We start from the raw sequence: 23,052 nt of genomic DNA on the forward strand, positions 1-23,052 counted from the left end.
GAGGTAGTTCTCCACTTACGACGGTTCATTTAGTAACCGTTCAAAGTTACAACGGCCCTGAAAAAAATGGACTTACGACCCGGTTTTCACATGGACGACCGTTGTAGCCTCCCCGCGGTCAAAATTCGGAGGCTCGGTGACTGACTCACATTTACAACGGTCGCTGTGTCCCAGGGCGTGTGATCCCCTTTTGTGACCTACTGACAAAGTCAATGGGGGAAGCTAGATTTGCTTAATGACCGCAGGGATCCACTTAACAACCGGGGCGAGAAAGGTCATAAAAGGGGGCAAAGCTCATTGAACAAATGTCTCGTTTAGCGACAGAAATTTTGGGTGCCATTGTGGTTGTAAGTTGGGGACTAGCTGAACAATGTATGGGCTGGGTGCTCTGCCTTTCCTGAACCTTTGGGGCCTAAAGCTTATTTTGGGTGTGTGTGGTGTGTGGGTGTGCGTGTGTGTGTGCGTGTGTGTGTGTGTGTGTGTGCGCGCACCAGGGGCCTTGTGGCGGCTCAGGGGTTAAGACGCTGAGCTTGTCAACTGGAAAGCGAACAGCCCGGGTTTGAGACCCAGCGCCACGCGACGGGCGATCCCCTCATTTTATCAGACCGGCCTCGGTCCGATCAGGTGGGGCAGTTGTGGGGGGGTCAACGCGACTGAGGTCTCCTTCTTCTCTCCCCCCCCCAGAGCATTGCTTCCTCCGGAAGTGGCTGCTGCTCTGCGACCCGGAGGACTTCTCCGTTGGTGCCAGAGGCTACCTGAAAGTCAGCTTGTATGTCCTCGGCCCCGGGGATGAAGCCCCCGTGAGTATTGGCAGCGAAGGCGGCCAGAGTTGCAAAAGGGGGAAACCCCCCCCTCCAAAGATGCCTATTGTGCCGATCGCCCATGGGTCTGTCAGGCGCATGTTTCTAGCCCTTCGCGAGGTCACCCGGTTGGGCCATGAAATGTCTGCAAGGAAACGAGCCAGCTCAGAGAGCACCAGGGACCCCGTAGTCCTCCTCCTCCTCCCCCTCCCCCTCCTCTTCCTCCCCTCCTTTCCCTCCTCCTCTTCCTCCCCTCCTCTTCCTCCCCTCCTCCCCCTCCTCCTCCTCCTCTCCCTCCTACTCCTTGTCTCCCTTCCTCCTCCCCATCCTCTCTTCCCTCTCCCTTCCTCCTCCCCTTCCTCCCCTTCCTCCTTCTTCTCTCCCTCCCCCCCTCCTCCCCCTCCTCTTCTTGGGGGAACTGCCAGGGCTGGGAGGAGGGGACCAAGCCGAGAGGGACTCCAGAGAGGGAGGCAGGAGGGTCCCAGGTGTCTCTGAGGAGATGGAAAGGCACCCCTGGAGAGAGGGGGTCGTGGTCCTTCAGGTACCCCAGTCCCAAGGCGTAAAAGGCAGGCAGCGGCTTCACTTGCTCTCTTGACAGATGGAGAAGAAGGAAACTGCAGAGGACAAAGAAGACATCGAGGGCAACATCCTGAGGCTGCCCGGCGTGGCTCTGAGGGGTGCCCATTTCTCCCTCAGGGTCTATCGCGCAGAAGACCTGCCCCAGAGTGAGTGGGGGAGGGGGGAGACCTTCCTTTCTTCCTTCCTTCCTTCCTTCCTTCCTCCCTCCCTCCCTCCCTCCCTCCCTCCCTCTCTCACTTCCTTTCTCCCTCCCTCCCTCCCTCCCTTCCTCCCTCCCTCCCTCCCTCCCTCTCTCACTTCCTTTCTCCCTCCCTCCCTCCCTCCCTCCCTCCCTCCCTCCCTCCCTCCCTTCCTTCCTCCCTCCCTCTCTCACTTCCTTTCTCCCTCCCTCCCTCCCTCCCTTCCTCCCTCCCTCCCTCCCTTGCTCCCTTCCTTCCTTCCTCCCTCCCTCCCTCCCTCTCTCCCTCTCTCACTTCCTTCCTTCCTTCTTTCTTTCTTTCCTTCCTTCCTTCCTTCCTTCCTTCCTTCCTTCCTTCCTTCCTTCCTTCCTCCCTCCCTCCCTCCCTCCCTCTCTCCCTCTCTCACTTCCTTTCTCCCTCCCTCCCTCCCTCCCTCCCTTCCTCCCTCCCTCCCTCCCTCGCTCTCTCCCTCTCTCACTTCCATTCTCCCTCCCTCCCTCTCTCACTTCCTTCCTTCCTTCCTTCTTTCTTTCCTTCCTTCCTTCCTTCCTTCCTCCCTCCCTCCCTCCCTCTCTCCCTCTCTCACTTCCTTTCTCCCTCCCTCCCTCCCTCCCTTGCTCCCTTCCTTCCTCCCTCCCTCCCTCCCTCGCTCTCTCCCTCTCTCACTTCCGTTCTCCCTCCCTCCCTCCCTCTCTCACTTCCTTCCTTCCTTCCTTCCTTCCTTCCTTCCTTCCTTCCTTCCTTCCTTCCTTCCTCCCTCCCTCCCTCCCTCCCTCCCTCTCTCCCTCTCTCACTTCCTTTCTCCCTCCCTCCCTCCCTCCCTCCCTCCCTCCCCTGGCCCCATCCCCCAGTCCTTGCTGCCAGGCCCCTCCCAACCTTGTGGTCTTCTGCTTCCAGTGGACGATGCCGTGATGGACAGCGTCAAGCAGATCTTCGGCTTTGAGAGCAACAAGAAGAACCTGGTGGATCCCTTTGTGGAGGTGACCTTTGCGGGGAAAACGGTACGTGGGCTACACGCCATGGGTGGGGTTGGGATTGGGCGGCCTCCCCCTCCCCCCCAGTCTCACGAATGGCAGCAGCCAAAAAAGCTAAGGCGATCCTTGCGGGCGTAGAATCGAGACCACGCGAAGCGCCAGGGCCGCTTTGTAAAGCCTTAGTAAGGCCCCACCGGGGATACGGCATCCCGTTTTGGTCCCCCTGTTACAAAAAAAGACGTTGAGACTTTGGGAAAAAGGGCACAAAAGGTCACCTAAGGTGATGAGGCTCCCGGATCCCCTTTTGTGACCTTCTGACCAGCAAAGTCAATGGGGAAGCCGGATTCACTTAACAACCATGTTACTAAGTGAACGACTGCAGCGATTTGCTTAAGAAGCGTGGCAAGAGAGGTCATCACTTAACCACAGTCTCGCTTAGCTACAGAAATGTTGTAAATCGAGGACTCCCCGTAGCGTTCTTCCCCTGTGGAAGCCCCCACCCGAGGTGGGGAGGGGGAGGGGGGCGCCCCCAAGGAGGAGGGGAGGGCTCTGCTCAGGGCCTCTTTCTTTCCTCCGAGCAGCTCTGCAGTCGGATTGTGGAGAAGAACGCCAATCCGCAGTGGAACCAGACTATCACGCTGCCCGCCATGGTGAGCGATCGGACCCCCCGCCCTTTGAGCGGCGCCCCCTCCCCGAAGGCCCTCTCTGACACCCCCCCCCCCCGTGCCCTTCCCTGCAGTTCCCCTCCATGTGTGAGAAGATGAGGATCCGCGTCATGGACTGGTGAGTAAGGAGCCAGGATTCAGCAAACGTCCGGACCTGCCTGGGTCTGTCATTTTTAACTTGATCCCCCGGTTTGTAAGTTTGGGGACGGGGAAAAGGGGGCGGGTGGGCTTTCTTTGAGCTGAGGGCTGAGTTCAGTCCTGCTCCGTTTTTTGAACCTCTGAGAGCCACGGGGACTCTGCCCAGCTGGAGTAAAGCCCCCTTCCCTGCTAGCATGGGTGATGTTACCTAGTTGGGTTATGAAGTGTCTACAAGGAAACATACAAACTCAGAGAGCATCAAGGACCCCACAGTCCTCCTCCTCCTGTTGCTCCTCCTCCCCCCCCCATATTCTGTTCTGGCACCGATGTTGCCTAGCTGGGTAATGAAACGTCTGCAAGAAAACCACCCAGCTCAGAGAGCACCAAGGACCCCACGGTCTTTTTCCTCCTCCTCCTCCTCCTCCTCCTCCTCCTCCTCCTCCTCCTCCTCCTCCTCCTCCTCACAACACACTCCCTTCTAGCACTGATGATGTAGCCTAGCTGGGTACTGAAACGTCTGCAAGGAAACCACCCAGCTCAGAGAGCACCAAGGACCCCACAGTCTTTTTCCTCCTCCTCCTCCTCCTCCTCCTCCTCCTCCTCCTCCTCCTCCTCCTCCTCCACACAACACACTCCCTTCTAGCACTGATGATGTAGCCTAGCTGGGTACTGAAACGTCTGCAAGGAAACCACCCAGCTCAGAGAGCACCAAGGACCCCACAGTCTTTTTCCTCCTCCTCCTCCTCCTCCTCCTCCTCCTCCTCCTCCTCCTCCTCCTCCTCCTCCTCCTCCTCCTCCACACAACACACTCCCTTCTAGCACTGATGATGTTCCCTAGTTGGGTCATGAAACGTCTGCAAGGAAACCACCCAGCTCAGAGAGCACCAAGGACCCCACAGTCTTTTTCCTCCTCCTCCTCCTCCTCCTCCTCCTCCTCCTCCTCCTCCTCCTCCTCCTCCTCCTCCTCCACACAACACACTCCCTTCTAGCACTGATGATGTAGCCTAGCTGGGTACTGAAACGTCTGCAAGGAAACCACCCAGCTCAGAGAGCACCAAGGACCCCACAGTCTTCCTCCTCCTCCTCCTCCTCCTCCTCCTCCTCCTCCTCCTCCTCCTCCTCCTCCTCCTCCTCCTCCTCCTCTCCACAAACCCCCAGTCCCTTCCAGTAGCACTGCGGATGTTACCTAGCTGGGTAATGAAACGACTGCAAGAAAACATCTAAGCCAAGAGAGTGCCAAGGACCCCACAGTTGCATCGTTGCTTCATGCCATATTTGAAAACCATGGTTTATTGAACAAGCCTGAATGCTTTCTCCAAACCTTTCCCGAGTCCAAACAGCAAGTTGGGGGTTGCTTTTCTTGTACACCAGCAAGGGTACCAGTCTAAGCTGAAAAAATCTGAATGAACACTAGATGGCAGCAATGGGACAGAGAAAGCTTCCTTCCTGGAATTTCGCTGCGGTTTCGGATTTCCCAAGCTAGAACAGTTTCCCCCCGGAGATCTGTCAATTGTGCTGAAAACTTTGACCCTAGTGGAAAAATATTATTCCTAGCGGGCAACTGGATCGAATGCATGTCAATCAACGTCGAGGTTTTGTTTTGCAGGGACCGCGTCACCCACAACGACATCATTGGCACCAGCTACCTCTGCATGTCCAAAATCTCCACTCCAGGAGGAGAACTGGAAGGTGAGCGGGTCCAGCCTGCCCCGATCCCTGGGCTGACTTGGCAGGGGGGCAGATGGGGTCTCCTCTTGCCTGAGTGAGCCAACCTCAGGCTGCCCGGAGGTCAGGGGGTGTGGCTGATGGGCTCTCTAGTCTGCTTCAGGGCTGGTGAGCCATCCATGAAAACCACAGCAAGACCAAGGCATTGACTAACCAGTGGGACAGCTGGCCTCTAGAAATCGTGGGTGCTCCATCCCTGGAGGTATTTAAGAAGAGACTGGACAGTCACCTGTCTGAGATGGTATAGGTTCTCCTGCTTGAGCAGGGGGCTGGACTAGAAGACCTCCAAGGTCCCTTCCAGCTTCTCTTCTCTTCTCTTCTCTTCTCTTCTCTTCTCTTCTCTTCTCTTCTCTTCTCTTCTCTTCTCTTCTCTTCTCTTCCTGTTCTGTTCTGTTCTGTTCTGTTCTATTCTATTCTATTCTATTCTATTCTATTCTATTCTATTCTATTCTATTCTATTCTATTCTATTCTATTCTATTCTATTCTATTCTATTCTATTCCCTATTCCTTCTATTCTGTTCTGTTCTGTTCTGTTCTATTCTATTCTATTCTATTCTATTCTATTCTATTCTATTCTATTCTATTCTATTCTATTCTATTCTTTACTATTTTCTATTCTATTCTATTATTTTCTATTCTATTCTATTTACTATTTTCTATTCTATTCTACTATTTTCTATTCTATTCTATTATTATTTACTATTTTCTATTCTATTCTATTCTATTCTATTCTATTCTATTCTATTCTATTCTATTCTATTCTATTCTATTCTATTCTATTCTATTCTATTCTATTCTATTCTATTCTATTCTAGCTTGCCTTCGGATGTTGTTGGTGCTTCATCACTGGAGGCTTTCAAGAAGAGACTGGACTGGCACCTGTCAGAAACGGTGTAGGGACTCCTGCTTGGGCAGGGGGTTGGACTAGATGACCTAAAGGTCCCTTCCAACTCTGTTATACTAATTCAGAGTCACGCCCTCTACAGTTTGGGTGCTGACTTTGGCTGGGCCAGGTCCTTCCCAAGGAGTAGGACAAAAAGAGTGCAGAGAAGAGCAGCCAAGATCATCAGGGGACGAGAGACTAAAACCCAGGAAGAACGGCTGCAGGAATTCTGTACGTCTAGTCCAGGGGTAGTCCAGCTATGCTGGCTCAGGAATTCTGGGAGTTGAAGTCCAGGAGTCATAAAAGAGCTGAGGTTGCCTACCCTTGGTCTCATCTGCCAAAGAGAAGGACTGGGGTGACGTGGTGGCATCTTCCAATATTTGAGGGGCCGCCCCAAAGAAGAGGAGGGGGGGTCAACCTATTCTCTAAAGATACCAGAAAGCAAGATAAGAAGCAACGGATGGAAACTTGATGTGGCAGCCTTCAAGAAGAGACTGGACAGCCTCTTGTCTGTAATGGGAGAGGGACTCCTGTTTGAGCAGGGGGTTGGACTAGAAGACCTCCAGGGTTCCTTCCAGCTCTCTCCTTCTGTACTCTGTAATTTAAGAAAGCCACCTCTTCGTTTTTGCCCCGTATCTCTCAGGTGGTCCTAGCTGCCCTCTTCTTTAGCAGATGGTGCCCCACCCAAAAGGACCTCACTTTTACACTCCCCCCCTCTTTCTTTGTGCTTCAGATGAGTTTCCCGCCACTACGAAACTCTTCCAAGCGACCGACAGTATGTCCTTAGCATGACTCTCTCTTTCCCTCCCCCTCCCCCTCCCGAGTGTTTAAAACGAATTTAAAACGAATTTAAAATCAAATCCCAGCTCTTGAATGCATGACGCACGTGGCCTCCATTGGGGAAGGCATGGGAGTTGGGGTGAGGATTACCCAAGTGGCTTTGATCCGTAATCCCGGTTTAAATCCTCAGGTGATGCGACTGTGCATGTCTAACTCTCTGAAAGAGGGGAGATGTAGGGTTAATGTTTCCAGAGGGCGGGGTGGGCGTCCTTTCCCCCTACCATCCCTCCAGCTCAATGCTTCTCAGCTTTGGCAACTGGAAGATGGGGGTGGGGTGGACTTCAACTCCCAGAATTCCCCCGTCCACCATGCAGTCTCTCTTGCTTACTCAGTGTTCCTCAACCTTGGCAAGTGGAAGATGGGTGGACTTCAGCTCCCAGATTTCCCCCGTCCACCTTGCAATCTATATTTGCACAAAGACCCATCCTGCTCCATAAGTGTTTCTCAACCTTGGCAAGTGGAAGATGGGTGGACTTTGCTGGCTGGGGGATTCTGGGAGTTGAAGTCCATCCACCTTCCACTTGCCAAGGTTGAGGAACACTTATGGAGCAGGATGGGTCTTTGTGCAAATATATCAGGCCCCTCCCCCAAATTCTAAACCTGGGCGGTTGATTGCAGATTGATGTGGTTTTGTTGAAGGTATCTGCAGAACATGAGAGTAGTCATTGAGTGTTCCCACTGGTGGCCTTCTGCAGCCCTGGAGGTGGACACCTTGCTTTGATTACTAGAAATCCAGAAGGCTGCGACCGTTGTATAGATGTGACATCATAACTGAGAAGAGACTGCGAGCATGTTCATTGTCGCCCTAGTTCAGGGGTGGGCAACCTTGGCTCTTTTATGACTGGTGGACTTCAACTCCCAGAATTCCTGAGTCAGCTATGCTGAGGGGAAAGAGAGGTTTCCAAGCTGAGCCATGCTGGCTCAGGAATTCTGGGAGTTGAAGTACACGAGTCGTGAAGGGGCCAAGGTTGCCTACCCCTGCCCTAGTTGAATGTCATGGCTTGGAAAAACCCCTGAAGGATTTCTTCTCCGTTCTACCATTTTCAGCCCAAAAGATTAAAAAAAAACATCTTGTTTCAGTAGAAGAATATTTGGGTGGACTTTAAAAGGGGTTATTTCAGGTAGACAATGGTTTCCCCTAGTTCCACCTTCATGGGTCTCTTCCCGCAGTGGATGATGGTCTTGGCTTCCTGCCCACCTTTGGGCCCTGTTACATCAACCTCTACGGCAGCCCGAGGGAGTTCACTGGATTTCCTGACCCTTATGAAGAACTCAACACTGGCAAGGTGAGACAACTCTTCTGAGGCGCCCGAGAAGCAGTTGGCTTCATCCAGATGGCCAAAGAGTTGGTTTGTGAAGGGGGACCTTCTCATAGGCTCCTTCTTCTATCCCAAGGGAGAAGGTGTGGCTTATCGTGGCAGACTGCTGGTGGAACTGGAGACCAAGCTGGTAGACCATGTGGAGCAGAAGTTGGGAGACATCCCTGCTGATGACATCCTGAGGGTGGAGGTAAAGCTTTGAAGCCATCTTGTCTACGGAGGTTCTCAGTCCTCCAGGTCAGGGTTGTCCCCAAGCTGCTTTTTCAAGAGGCAAACGGACTTTCTGGGTTTTCTTGGAAGAGGTTTCGCTTCCCATCCCAGAAGCTTCTTCAGCTCTGACTGGATGCTGTGGAATGGAGGGATTTGTACGCCTTGCAGACAGCCGGTCATTTGCCTCCTTGCAGAGAGTCGTTAAGAAGCCACAGACGTTTTCATCTTTTCACTGAAAGGGAGGAATGTCCTTAGAGAGACCTCAAGGGGATCATCTAGGGCAGGGGTCTCCAAACCTGGCCACTTTAAGACTTGTGGACTCAAAGTCCCAGAATTTCCAGGCCAGCATGTCTGTCTGTCTGTCTGTCTGTCTGTCTGTCTGTCTGTCTGTCTGTCTGTCTGTCTGTCTGTCTGTCTATCTATCTATCTATCTATCTATCTATCTATCTATCTATCTATCTATCTATGTCTGTTTTCTATCTGTGTCTATCTATCTATCTATCTATCTATCTATCTATCTATCTATCTATCTATCTATCTATGTCTGTTTTCTATCTGTCTGTCTATCTCTATCTATCTATCTATCTATCTATCTATCTATCTATCTATCTATCTATGTCTGTTTTCTATCTGTGTCTATCTATCTATCTATCTATCTATCTATCTATCTATCTATCTATCTATCTATCTATCTATCTATGTCTGTTTTCTATCTGTCTGTCTATCTCTATCTATCTATCTATCTATCTATCTGTCTATCTATCTATCTATCTATCTATCATTATTTATCATTGTCTATCTATCTTCTATCTTCTAACTATCATTACCATTATCTATCTTCTATCTACTATCTATGTTCTATCTATCTATCAATCATTATCTATCATTGTCTGTCTGTCTTTCTATTATTATTATTATCTATCTATCATTCTCTCTCTCTCTCTCTCTCATTCCCTGTCTTTTCCAGAAATACCTGCGTCGGCGGAAGTACAGTCTTTTCGCCGCCTTCTATTCGGCCACCTTGCTGCAAGGCGTGGGTGATGCTGTCCAGTTTGAGGTCAGCATCGGCAACTACGGAAACAAGTTTGACAACACCTGCCTGCCGCTGGCGTCCACCACCCAGTTCAGCCGGGCGGTCTTTGATGGTGAGGAAGGAGCTGGGCGTCCGAGTCAGGCTGACCCCTGAACAGAACTGGAGACCTTTGACCTTTCAGCTCCTGGATGGGAGTTCTGGCTGATGGCGGTCTTTCCTTTTTAGCCTCCTAAAATCGTAAAACTGTGGATCTCTCCTGGTGCCGTTCACAGATTTGTAGAATTGTGGGGCTGGGAGGTGCCCGGAGCAACACCTAGTAGTCTAATATTTGGTAACTTGAAGATGGGTGAGCCTACACATATGTGTAAGGTGCGTGGACTTTATGAGATAAACTCCACACACTTTACATACCTGTATAAATGAGATAAAATATTAAATTAGGGTAAAGCCATTGTAAAAGCACCACAATATGGCTCTACAGAGTCAACATAGCATAGGATAAATGTTATATTTAATTTCCTGAGGGGACATTCTTGGACTATTATCATTTGTCGACTGATGGTGTAGACCAGGGGTAGGCAACCTTGGCTCTTTTATGACTCGTGGACTTCAACTCCCAGAATTCCTGAGCCAACCACGCTGAGGAGAAATGGAGAGTTTCCAAGCCGAGCCATGCTGGCTCAGGAATTCTGGGAGTTGAAGTCCACGAGTCATGAAGGGGCCATAGTTCCCCCACGCTGGCTCAGGAATTCTGGGAGTTGAAGTCCACGAGTCATGAAGGGGCCATAGTTCCCCCACGCTGGCTCAGGAATTCTGGGAGTTGAAGTCCACGAGTCATGAAGGGGCCATAGTTCCCCCACGCTGGCTCAGGAATTCTGGGAGTTGAAGTCCACGAGTCATGAAGGGGCCATAGTTCCCCCACGCTGGCTCAGGAATTCTGGGAGTTGAAGTCCACGAGTCATGAAGGGGCATAGTTCCCCTCATGCTGGCTCGGGAATTCTGGGAGTTGAAGTCCACAAGTCATGAAGGGGCCATAGTTCCCTCATGCTGGCTCAGGAATTCTGGGAGTTGAAGTCCACAAGTCATGAAGGGGCCATAGTTCCCCCACGCTGGCTCAGGAATTCTGGGAGTTGAAGTCCACGAGTCATGAAGGGGCCATAGTTCCCTCATGCTGGCTCAGGAATTCTGGGAGTTGAAGTCCACAAGTCATGAAGGGGCCATAGTTCCCCCACGCTGGCTCAGGAATTCTGGGAGTTGAAGTCCACGAGTCATGAAGGGGCCATAGTTCCCCTACGCTGGCTCAGGAATTCTGGGAGTTGAAGTCCACGAGTCATGAAGGGGCCATAGTTCCCTCATGCTGGCTCAGGAATTCTGGGAGTTGAAGTCCACGAGTCATGAAGGGGCCATAGTTCCCTCATGCTGGCTCAGGAATTCTGGGAGTTGAAGTCCACGAGTCATAAAAGAACCAAGCTTGCCTACCCCTGGTGTAGATATTAAATAAATAAAAACAGGCAAGTCCTCGGCTTATGACCTCAACAGAATTTCTGTCGCTCAGTTGAAACATTCGTTAAATGAGTTTTTTCCCCATTTTACGACCTTTCTCGCCACAGTTCTGAAGGGAACCCCCTGCAGTTGTTAAGTTAGTCAAACTGCTGTTCCGTGAATTCTGGCCTCCCCTCTGACTTCGCTTCTCAGAAGGTCACAAAAGGCAGACCGCAACCGTCATAAAGATGAGTCCGTGGCCCAGCCTCTGAATTTTGATCACGGGACTGTGGGAAACCGTGTTGAAACGGGTCCAAGGTCACTATTTTCAGGTCCGCCGTGGTAACTTTGAACGGTCACTAAAGGAAGCGTCGTAAGTCGAGGACCGCCTGATGACTGATGGAGGCCTCTCTGCCTTCTCCGTCCCCAGGCTGTCACTATTACTACCTTCCCTGGGGCAACGTGAAGCCCGTGGTGGTGCTCTCCTCCTACTGGGAAGACAGCAGCTACCGGATGGATGCCCAGAATCTCCTCGCCAGGGCGGCAGACCGGCTGGTGAGTCCTCGGGCATGGAAAGGCCAGCCTTGGAGCCCCCCACCCCCACCCCGGTTTGTTTCCGGGAGATGATTCTGCTTTTCTCTGCGGTCTTAGAGGATGGCGGTCTCGGTCAGTGAGTAGAACGAGCCGATCCCGTCCTTGTGAGCGAAGGAGCAAAGGGACGGGATCCTCGCGGAGGGACAACCTGGCTTGTTGTGGGTTTATGGACGGAAGAATGACAGCCTCTGAGGCTCAGCTGGGGGATCGGCAGCGGTCCCGAGACTCAGGAGCGCGGAAGGGCAGAGCTGGAAGGGACCCTGGAGGTCTTCTAGTCCAACCCCCTGCTGAAGCAGGAGATCCTATGCCATTTCAGACGGTCTCTTCTTGAAAACCTCCCACCATGGAGCGCTCCCGACTTCTGGAGGGAAGCCGTTCCACACGTCTGGCTTCTCTGCAGCCTAGTCCAACGTTTTGCACAGGGAGGTCTACAGAACGCGTCAGGAAAGTCAAGATGGAGGCCGTGCCAGGGTGATCAAGGCCAAGCCTGGTTTTTCCTGGGCGTCGTGGTTAATTGTCCCTCCTTTGACGGCCCAAGGGCTCTCTCGTGTTCCCACCGGGGGCTCCCAAAGGGCGCAGCGCAAGGCACCGCCAGGTGTCCGTGTGCGCCTTCCGCTGCATCCTGGGCCATCGGGCGGGAGGGCGGCCAGGGCCGGAGACAGGCCCCTCCCTTAGCGCCGTGTGGCCTTTCGCTCTCTGCCCGGTGCAGGCTGCCAACTTGGAGCTGGTCCACCTGGCCCGCAAAGCCCAGCGCTCGGCCAGCACCTTGGACACCCTGGTGGCTCAGATGCTGGATGAGTTCATGACGGACTGCAGGTAGGCTTGTGTGTGTGTCTGTGTGTGTGTCTGTGTGTGTGTCTGTGCCTGTGTTTCTGTGGCCAGGCCCAGGGTGGGTGGGGGCTGCTGCTGGCTGGGTTTGCCAGGAGTTTGTTTGTTTAGCTTGGAGGGGGTCCTGGGGCTGAAGAAGGCCCTCCGTTGGGGGGGGGGACAGGCTGCTCCGGGGGGGGCACTGAGCCAAGGCCCCCAGGTGGCAAAGGGGATGCTGGAGGCAGGTCATCAATTTCCAGGCCTGCCTCAATGACCCCTTTGTGCGGCTGAGGGCTGGGCTGGGCTGGCAGGAAGAGCCCTCTCTCTGGTGGGGGTGGGTGGGTGGGTGGGTGTGTCTCCCCCTCCCCAGGTTCACGGTTTGGACCCCTTCGGGTTCAAAGCCTCTGTGAAGTCATTCTCTGGATGCTTTCTTTCTTTCTTTCTTTCTTTCTTTCTTTCTTTCTTTCTTTCTTTCTTTCTTTCTTTCTTTTTTGTTTCTTCTTTCTCTTCTTTCTTTCTTTCTCTTTCTCTTTTTCTTTTTTCTTTTTTCTTTTTTCTTTTTTCTTTCTCTCTTCCTTTCTTTCTTCTTTCTCTTCTTTCTTTCTTTCTTTCTTTCTCTTTCTCTTTTTTCTTTTTTCTTTTTTCTTTCTCTCTTCCTTTCTTTCTTCTTTCTTCTTTCTTTTCTTTCTTTCTTTCTTTCTTTCTTTCTTTCTTTCTTTCTTTCTTTCTTTCTCTCTTTCTCTCTCCTTTTTTCTTTCTTCCTTTCTTTCTCACTTTTTCTTTCTTTTTTCTTCTTTCTTTTGTTTTTCTGTCTTCTTTCTCTTTCTCTTCTTTCTTTCTTTTTCTTTCTTTCTTTCTCTTTCTTCTTTTCTTTTTTCTTTCTCTCTTCCCTCCTTTCTTCTTTCTTCTTTCTTTCTTTCTTTCTTTCTTTCTTTCTTTCTTTCTTTCTTTCTCTCCTTTTTTCTTTCTTCCTTTCTCTTTCTCTTTCTTTTTTCTTCTTTCTTTTGTTCTTCTTTCTTCTTTCTATTTCTCTTCTTTCTTTCTTTTTCTTTCTTTTTTCTTTCTTTTCTCTCTCTTTTCTTTGTCTCTTTCTTTCTTTCTGTCTCTTTTTTTCTCTTTGTCTGTGTCTTTTTCTTTCTCCTTTCTTTCTCTTTCTCCTTTTTCTTTCTCTCTTCTTCCTTTCTCTCTTTTTCTTTCTTTCTTTCTTCTTTCTTTCTCTCTTTCTCTCTCTCTCCTTCCTTCCTTCTTTCCTTCCTATTTTGACCTCCCCCCATGATTTAAGTCCAAAACAGGGGCATGTGAAGAAATGAACAAGGAAGCATGGTCTCTGGGCATGTGCAAAATCCCACCCCCCTGTAGAGAAACGGCAGCAAATTCCAGGAATGAAAGATGGCGGTGGGAGGCAAGACGGTTGAGGCTGATGTTGCTCCAAATTAAAAGTTCCTGGGGGATTTCTCTGGACGGAGTTTGTTGAAAGAAAAATAAATAGGATGGGTTTCCACAACAGCTGAAAATAACCCAGCACAAAAATGTTATTTTGTGCTTATGTGGAAGGACAAAGTGTTTGTTTTTCCTTCCGAGGGCTGAACTGGAGACAAGCCTCCAGAGGACTAGAAGACCTCTCCGTTTGGCCAAGCAAAGGCCCTCCCTCCCTCCCCCCCATTAGCAGAAGGGCCAAACTCTGTTTGTCAGTCTTGGCTTGTGGCAAATGTTTTGCCTCCGAAGAGCTAATGGGGTCAGGGGTCAATATTCGGAACAGGGTTTATGGTCGACTTACGACCACGACTGAGACCCACATGTCTGTTATTAAGCGAGACACCTGTTAAGTGAGTTTTGCCTCCTTTTATGACCGCCTTTGCCACCGAAGTTAAAAGAGTCCCTGCAATTATTAAGTTAGGGACACGGTTGTTAAGTGGGTCTGGCTCCCCCTCGACTTTGTCAGAAGGTTGCAAAAGGGGATCACGTGACACCCCCCCCTCCTGGGACGCAGCGACCATCATAATAATGAGTTGGTTGCCAAGTGTCTGAATGTTGATTCCAGGGATGCTGAAATGGTCGTAAGTGTGAAAAATGGTCGTAAGTCACTTTCTAAAGTGCCTTTGTAACACTGAATGGTTCTGTCCTGTCCTGTCCTATCCTTATTCTATTCTGTTCTGTTCCGTTCCGTTCCGTTCCATATTTTCTCTTCTCTTCTCTTCTCTTCTCTTCTCTTCTCTTCTCTTCTCTTCTCTTCTCTTCTCTTCTCTTCTCTTCTCTTCCCTATTCCTTCTGTTCTGTTCTGTTCTACTCTCCTCTCCTCTCCTCTCCTCTCCTCTCCTCTCCTCTCCTCTCCTCTCCTCTCCTCTCCTCTCCTCTCCTCTCTTCTCTTCTCTTCTCTTCTCTTCTCTTCTCTTCTCTTCTCTTCTCTTCTCTTCCCTATTCCTTCTGTTCTGTTCTGTTCTACTCTACTCTACTCTACTCTACTCTACTCTACTCTACTCTACTCTACTCTACTCTACTCTACTCTACTCTACTCTACTCTGTCCTGTCCTATTATTACTTGTAATTCTGTTCTGTTCTGCTCCATTAAGAGAGCCTTTGTCAATCCATTTTTCTTTGGAAAGCTGCAGCTTTTCTCCTCCGATATAATTTACGCTTGCAGGATGCTTAGGAAGAATCACAGACAGGAAAACTCGGGTGAAGATACTGAGCAATTTGCCCCGGTTGGGTGGGAGAGGCAGGAGAAGGAGAGACAGTCTCTTTATTCTAGTCCCTGGATTGCTTTATATATTTATTCACTGAATTTACAGGCTGCCCATCTTGCTATCAAGAGTGACTCTGGGCGGCTTACAGTGCGATTAAATAGAATGATAAAATACAATTATTGATATAAAAATCTGTTAACATTACAGGAATTAAATAGAGAAAACGGGTAATTAGGCTTACAATGCAATTAAATAGATACAGGGAGTGTTTAACTTACAACAATTCGTTTAGTGACCGTTCAAAGTTACAACGGCACTGAGTTAGGACCGTTTTTCACACTTACGACCGTTGCAAGGTCCCCATTGGTCACGGGATCGAAATACAGACGCTGAGCAACTGACTTGTCTTTATGACGGTCTCAGGGTCCCCCTGGGGTCACGTGATCCCCTTCTGCGACCTTCCAACAAGCAAAGTCAATGGTGGGCAGCCAGACTCACTTAACGACCGTGTGACTAACTGAACAGCTGCAGTGATTCACTTAACAACGGTGGCAAGAAAGGTCATAAAACAGGGGTAAAACTCACATAACAGCTGTCTCGCTTAGCAATGGAAATTTTAGGCTTCAGTACGGTCGTAAGTGGAGGACTACCTGCACATAAAACACAATTTATAAATATGGAAAATAGTAAAAATTACAGGAATTAAATAGAGAAGATGGGTAATTAAATAGGAATATAAATAGGAGGAGGAGGAGGAGGAGGAGGAAAAAGGAGGGAGAAGAGGAGGAGGAAGAAGAGGAGGGAGAGGAGGAGGAGGAGGAAGAGGAGGAAGAGGAGGAGGAAGAGGAGGAGGAAGAGGAGGAGGAAGAAGAGGAGGGAGAGGAGGAGGAGGAGGAAGAGGAGGAGGAAGAGGAGGAGGAAGAAGAGGAGGGAGAGGAGGAAGAGGAGGAAGAGGAGGAGGAAGAAGAGGAGGGAGAGGAGGAGGAAGAGGAGGAAGAGGAGGAGGAAGAGGAGGAGGAAGAAGAGAAGGGAGAGGAGGAGGAAGAAGAGGAGGAGGAAGAAGAGGGAGGAGGAAGAAGAGGGAGGAGGAGAAGAGGAAAAAGAGGAGGAAGAGGAGGAAGAAGAGGAGGATGAAGAAGAGGAGGGAGGAGGAGAAGAGGAAAAAGAGGAGGAAGAAGAGGAGGATGAAGAAGAGGAGGAGGAGGAGGAGGAAGAGAAAGAGGAGGAGGAAGAAGAGGAGGGAGAGGAGGAGGAAGAGGAGGAGGAGGAAGAAGAGGGAGGAGGAAGAAGAAGAGGGAGGAGGAGAAGAGGAAAAAGAGGAGGAAGAGGAGGAAGAAGAGGAGGATGAAGAAGAGGAGGAGGAGGAGGAAGAGAAAGAGGAGGAGGAAGAAGAGGAGGGAGAGGAGGAGGAAGAGAAAGAGGAGGAGGAAGAAGAGGAGGGAGAGGAGGAGGAGGAAGAAGAGGAGGAAGAGGAGGAGGAAGAGGAGGAGGAGGAAGAAGAGGGAGGAGGAAGAAGAAGAGGGAGGAGGAGAAGAGGAAAAAGAGGAGGAAGAGGAGGAAGAAGAGGAGGATGAAGAAGAGGAGAAAGTGGAGGAGAAAGAGCAGGAGCAGGAGAAAGAGGAGGAAGAGGAGGAGGAAGAGAAAGAGGAGGAGGAAGAAGAGGAGGGAGAGGAGGAGGAGGAAGAGGAGGAGGAAGAGGAGGAGGAAGAGGAGGAGGAGGAAGAAGAGGGAGGAGGAAGAAGAGGAGGGAGGAGGAGAAGAGGAAAAAGAGGAGGAAGAGGAGGAAGAAGAGGAGGATGAAGAAGAGGAGGAGGAGGAAGAGAAAGAGGAGGAGGAAGAAGAGGAGGGAGAGGAGGAGGAAGAGGAGGAGGAGGAAGAAGAGGGAGGAGGAAGAAGAGGAGGGAGGAGGAGAAGAGGAAAAAGAGGAGGAAGAGGAGGAAGAGGAGGAGGAGGAAGAGAAAGAGGAGGAGGAGGAAGAGGAGGAGGAAGAGGAGGAGGAGGAAGAAGGAGGAAGAGGAGGAAGAGGAGGAAGAGGAGGAGGAGCGTCTGGGCAATTCTCGGGGCCTCTCCACCTCTTCCGATCTGCTGCTGCTGCTTTGAGTTCTTCCTCGCTCTGGCCGGGGTCACCTTTCAGGGTGTCCATCAGCCACAACATGTCCCTTGGTTTTGAGGGGGGGGGAAATGCTCATTAGCCTAATGGGTTAGGAGGAGGCTAACCCGGCCTCCCTTCCCGCAGCCAGCCCCTGGCCGACGTCACCCAGAAGCCCAACAGCACCCACCTGGACCAGTATCTGTACCGCTTCCGGACCACCAACCTCAACCAGATGGTCCAGGCGGCCTTGAAGATGAAGCACGAAGACTCCGACCTGCAGGCGGTTTTGGATCAGGCCGAAGACTGGCTCTCTCGGCTCACGTCCCTGGGGGAGGAGGTGAGTGCAGTTCCGGCAGCCAACGAGGAACCGGGACTTCCGCCTGTCCCGAACCCACTTAGCCGTTTTTGGGATGTCTTGGGAAAGGGGGGGGGGGGCAAGCGCCACCGGCCACGTGTCCACGGAGCTTCTCCGTCATCCGGGTCCTGATTGTCCCAAAGCTGCTTTTTTCGGGCGCAAACGGGACTTTCTTGTTTTTCCTTTGAAGAGGTTTCGCTTCTCGTCCAAGAAGCTTCTTCGGGTTCTGACTGGATGGCGGGGAACGGAAGGATTTATACTGCTTGCAGACCGCTGTTCCTTTGCCTCCTTTCAGAGGCCACTTTTTCTTTCCAAAGAAAAACAAAGTCCACTTGCCTCCTGAAAAAGCGCCTTTGGGGCGATAAGCGAAGAAATGGTGGGACAGAATCATTGGAGAAATAGATGAAATGAAACAGGAATGACAAAATGACAAAACGGAGGATATTTTTTAAACTATTTTAAATCGTGAAATTGAATTGTTGAATTGTCTGGAAGCGAGCTGGCCATGGCGAATTGTCCTGTAGATGAGTTGTCCCGCGGTGAGCTGGCCTCCACAAATTGGCCGTGGCAAGCTGGCCATGGCGAATCGGCCACGGCACGTTTGTCCCCAACTGTTCCTTGTGTGTCGCCATGCAGCCACCGGAGAGTCCAAGCAAAAGTAGCATCATCTAACCCAGGGGTCTCCAAACTTGGCCCTCGGATGACTTGTGGACTTCAACTCCCAGAATTGGCTGAGGAATTCTGGGAGTTGAAGTCCACAAGTCATCCAAGGTCCAAATTTGAAGACACCTGATCTAATCCAACTTATCCCGTTTTATGAAGGAGACTCTCTTGATGGATTCCGTTAGGGCCTTTCCTGAGGCCCGGATCTACTCTGTCCCTTGATCCACTCAGCTGACGGGTCCGATTCGCCTGGCCCAAGACCCCTTCTTCCCGTTAACCCTCTCTTTGCCAGCCCCAGAACAGCCTCCCGGATGTGGTGATCTGGATGCTGCAAGGCGACCGGCGGGTGGCTTACGCCCGGCTGCCGGCCCGGGAGATCCTCTTCTCACGCAACGGAGCCAGCTGCTGTGGGAAGAACTGCGGGAAGCTCCAGACCATATTCTTAAAAGTAAGTTTCCTGGGGGCCAGGCGGGATGTTGACTTTCTAATCGGGGTGGGGAGGACATGCAGGGTAAAAGGTTCACAACTACTTTGAAGTTAAGTAACAATTTTTCTTTTGGTCTCCAAAGCCTTTGCGGCCGACTGAATGCCTCACGCTGGATGGAGTCATGGGGCCGTCCTTGGCCTGTTTGATATTTAATTTTATTTTTATTTATTTTTATTTTTTATTTTATTTTATTATTTATTTTATTTTTATTTTTTATTTTATTAGTTTTATTTTATTTTTTATTTTATTTTATTTTTATTTTTTATTTTATTAGTTTTATTTTATTTTTTATTTTATTTTATTTGTTATTTATTTTATTTTATTTATTATTATTTATTTTATTTTATTTTTAATTTTTATTTTATTATTTTTATTTTATTTTTTATTTATTTTATTTTATTTTTTATTTTTTATTTTTTATTTTTTATTTTATTTTATTTATGTAGATTTTCGGTAAAGTAGTATACTCTTAGTAAAATCAAGTCCCAGGAGTTTCTTTTTTTGGAAATACCAACTTTCTTTTTCTTTCTTTCTTTCTTTCTTTCTTTCTTTCTTTCTTTCTTTCTTTCTTTCTTTCTTTCTTTCCTTCCTTCCTTCCTTCCTTCCTTCCTTCCTTCCTTCCTTCCTTCCTTCCTTCCTAGTGTCCGCAGGAAGAGGTGTCGGGTGCCAGGATCCCGGCCCAGATCCGCGTCCGGCTGTGGCTGGGGCTGGCTGTGGACGAGAAGGAGTTCAACCAGACGACGGAGGGCAGGTTGTCTGTCTTTGCTGAAACGGTGAGTCAGGTCTGACCTTCTCTAATGGAATCGGGACAGGGAAGTTCTCCAGAACTGGGTTGCTGGTTCTGCAAGAGGAGAGGAGTGGACACCCCCTTGCATTGGAACATGAACCGGGCAGAGACCTTCCCATTCAGAAACTCAAAAGGGCTTAAATGTTCATTTCCTGATGCTCCGACTCTACTTTACACCTTTCTGCTTCTAGTCCTGGAGAGAGAAACTACTACTACTACTATTTCCAACCCCCCTCCTCCTCCTCCTCCTCCTCCTCTGGTTCTTGTTCTTCTGGTGGCCCCAATCGTTCTTAATTAAACATTGTTCATCTGCCCATTGCACTGAGTAGAATTCCACCCATCAAAGTTTCATTTTAGCTTGCACACACCAACAAGTTCATTGCTCACCTCTGAGGTCGGGTCAGGTGCAAAGAACCAGGAACAACATGAGGATTTATTCAGAGTAGTTTCTTCACTGGTGCCTGCCTATAGACAGGGATCGTGCCAGACTAAAGCACGGTCTTCATAACCAGCAGATGCCCTGGGTGGAGGGAGGAGGCTCCACGCTGACTCTCTTCTTGCATACCAAGGATTCCAGGCTGATTTGCCTCTCAGTTCCTCGGGAACCCCCACCCCCCCTCCTGTGACTTTGCAGCACGTGCCCTCTCTGGGGAGTGGGTTTGCCCATTCGCTCACCCCCAATTTCTCTCCTTTTCTCCCTCTTCCGGGTCTTAGTATGAAAACCAAACGAAGCTGGCCTTGGTAGGGAACTGGGGCACGACTGGTCTGACCTACCCCAAGTATTCGGACATCACAGGCAAGATCAAGCTGCCCAAGGACAGTTTCAAGCCTTGCACCGGTTGGGCCTGGGCCGGAGATTGGTTTGTCAGCCCTGAGAAGACGTGAGTGACGGTTGGCGGGAGGCTGAAGACTCCGGGGTCTCTTCCCATTCCTTGGCCCATCCTTGGTTAAGTCTTTCTAGCTCAGGGGAGCCGCATCCCGTCCTTCTCCCCACCACCACCTCAGGGATTCCTCCCATGGGCCGCCGTGATGCATGATCTCATGAAGGAACCTGGTGGGCCCTGGCAACATGGAGGTGGACATTAAGAGTTAGACCCAAAAGGCAACTGGACCTTCTTGGGGTGTTTTTCCCTGAAGACGTTTCACTTCTCATCCAAGAAGCTTCTGTTCTGCCCCAGCCTACGTGAGTCCTGGTTATGCTCGCAAGGGGAAAGCCCTCTTCCAAGAAGCAGGCTGGAACCGCAAGAAAAAGCAATCCCTTTTATTATTCACAGACCTGAGTCAATGTCCAAGGCAAACAAACCCAGTTCACAGAAACTCCATCCTCAACACGAACGGCTGCCTTCGACAACCAGCACCTCCCACACCTCCCCTTTTATTATTCAGCCCAGGCATGGCTTCCTAATGCCTTCTCCTTTGCCTTTGGAGCCGCCCCATTGCCTTCTTCTGCCCTACTCACTTCTCTTCCCGGCGCTTTTGTGCATCCTGGATTTGTCCCAGCTGTGCTTCATCACTGTCCAACTCAGGCTCCCAGCACAGCTGTGTCTCAGCCTGAGCGCGAGTAGAGGGGCCGGGCTCCTCGTCCGACTGTAAGCCTTGGAGCTCCTCAGAGCCTTCCTCCGACTCTGATGTCAGTCTGGGCCCCTCCTCCTCCTCTTCTGATTCCTCAGACTCAGCTGCCGGATCCACGGGCTCGTGAGGAATCCCAACAGCTTCTTCAGTTCTGACTGATTGGTGGGGAATGGAAGGATTTATATTCTTTGCAGTCATCTGGACGTTAGCACTCCAAAGTTGGGTTGTTAGCGCTCTGAGAGTCGTTGAGGCCACTTGGGGGCTTATCGCTATCCTCAGAGTCACCTCAATCGGAGTGCAGATGGGTGTGGACCTGTAACAGGATTCAGCAGCCCACCTGCCTTAGAGGTCACTTTTGAAGATCCCCAAAGTCCACCTTATGGCCAGAGAGGACCCCTGGTTTGAAAGAGAAGGCAAAGAGGCCATCGATGTTAAAACAGAGTGGCCCTCTCTGTAGAGTGGGGGGAGGGATACAGCACCACATGTTCCCCCTCTACAACAGAGTCCTTTCAACCATCCCGAGAGGGCTCCACACCCATTTATCTTATCTGTAAGAGTCACCTCTGATTCAGGTGACTCTTACAGATAGATCCCCAAGTGGCCTCAACGACTCTCAGAAAAAGTACTAACAATTGGATAACCAGCAGGAATGCAAATCCTTCCGCCTTCCACCGTTCAGTCAGAACTGAAGAAGCTTCTCCGATGAGAAGCAAAATGGGGGAACCCCCCCAAGAAAGTCCAGTTGCCTTTTGGAAAAACGCCTTTGGGCCAACCGTGCCCTGGATGATTTGAGAATCTCCGGAGACAACGGGGCAGAGTGGCCGGGGGCTTTGCAAAACCGGTGAATTTGTGGGATGACAGCTCTGGGTGTGGGATGCAGAAGGCCACGGGTGAAAGGGTCTGAACGTGTGAAACTCGAAGAGAACCACGTTCTGGTGGGCCGAGCGCTTGGTCATTTTTACCATTATCTGTGGACTGCTGTGCCTGGGGGTCTTTCCAGATGCCAGCCTTTTCCTTGAACCCCTGGGATGGCCTTCTCAGGTCTCTAGGTGCTGGTTCCATTCCCCACAGTCCAGATTCCTTACGGATCATCTTCCCCACCGTTCAGTTACAGGAAGGTGGGAAACAGGAACCTGGGTCAGAACATGAATTAAGGGTGGCCTTTTGTATTTGGAGCGAAGAAGATGTGAGGTCCATTTGAGAACTTTCAGGAGTCTCAAATGTTGTGTGGCTTTAGAGTCTCATCAACGGTTGCGACTCATCCAGTTACCCAAAGAGTTGCTCTTGGCCTCACCAAGGTCATCACCTTCAACATCTGGAGAAGATCCATCCTTCAGCAACAAAATTTGGAGAAGATCCATCTTTCGGCAACAAAGGTCACGATGATGATGATGGCCTTGGTGATACAAGGAGGAACTTCGTTGCTGAAAGATGGGTCCACTCTGAATTTTCAGGAACGTAAGGGGCAGAAATATCTTTTTCTGGCTACCCAGTTTCTTCCTGAGTTGGCTTCTGCCGTCTCCTGCCAACCTAAGGAAGACTGAGGAACTCAACGGTGGCAGGGACGTCCTTGTCACAAGGCAAGGGGTTAGGAGGACTTCCGCTTTTAGGGTGAGAGAAAAAAGTGAAGAGAAGTCAGGGTCATTTTCTCCCCCCCTTACATAATTCAGGCTCCTGCATGACGTGGACACTGGTCACATGAGCTTTGTGGAGGAGGTCTTTGAGAATCAAGTTCGGCTTCCAGGAGGCCAGTGGATCCATATGGCCGAAGCCTACACAGATGTGGTAAGCGAGGGCTTCTTTGGTGTAACTGAGGTGTGTGTGTGTGTGGAGAAATTTCCTTCTAATGGATCATGGAATTTCCTTCTCCTCAGCTTTCTTCTGACTTAGAAAGGAGAACATTTGTAGCTCGGGGTTGAAATGAGGGGTCCTTGTTGCTCTCTCAGCTGGGTGGTTTTCTTGCAGACGTCCCGTCACCCAACTAGGGACCATCATCCGTGCTAGAAGTGGGAAGGAGGAGGGGGAGGACTGTGGGGTCCTGGGTGCTCTCTGAGCTTGGTTGTTTTCTTGCAGATGTTTCATGACCCAATTAGGAAACATCATCAGTGCTAGGAGGGAATGGAGTTTTGGAAGAGGAGGAGGAGGGGGAGAGGGAGCAGGAGGAAGAGGAAGAGGAGGGGAGG

General features: G+C 50.5%; 1 protein-coding gene across 1 annotated transcript in view; it reads left to right on the forward strand.

Moving 5' to 3' along the window:
- The window catches only part of DYSF (dysferlin), a 113,365-nt gene that overhangs the window by 25,072 nt on the left and 65,241 nt on the right, over positions 1-23,052 (forward strand). Inside the window, exons 11-27 of the mRNA XM_083368049.1 lie at positions 685-800; positions 1,399-1,525; positions 2,456-2,559; positions 3,114-3,182; positions 3,272-3,315; positions 4,942-5,024; positions 6,678-6,719; positions 7,955-8,070; positions 8,180-8,293; positions 9,281-9,458; positions 11,259-11,383; positions 12,132-12,238; positions 17,150-17,342; positions 18,316-18,471; positions 19,152-19,283; positions 20,012-20,178; positions 22,540-22,654. Coding sequence (XP_083224175.1) covers positions 685-800; positions 1,399-1,525; positions 2,456-2,559; positions 3,114-3,182; positions 3,272-3,315; positions 4,942-5,024; positions 6,678-6,719; positions 7,955-8,070; positions 8,180-8,293; positions 9,281-9,458; positions 11,259-11,383; positions 12,132-12,238; positions 17,150-17,342; positions 18,316-18,471; positions 19,152-19,283; positions 20,012-20,178; positions 22,540-22,654 — 1,988 coding nt within the window. The remainder of the gene's footprint in view (positions 1-684; positions 801-1,398; positions 1,526-2,455; positions 2,560-3,113; positions 3,183-3,271; positions 3,316-4,941; positions 5,025-6,677; positions 6,720-7,954; positions 8,071-8,179; positions 8,294-9,280; positions 9,459-11,258; positions 11,384-12,131; positions 12,239-17,149; positions 17,343-18,315; positions 18,472-19,151; positions 19,284-20,011; positions 20,179-22,539; positions 22,655-23,052) is intronic.

This window comes from Vipera ursinii (assembly GCF_947247035.1).
Source record: "Vipera ursinii genome assembly, chromosome: 7".
NCBI lineage: Eukaryota > Metazoa > Chordata > Lepidosauria > Squamata > Viperidae > Vipera > Vipera ursinii.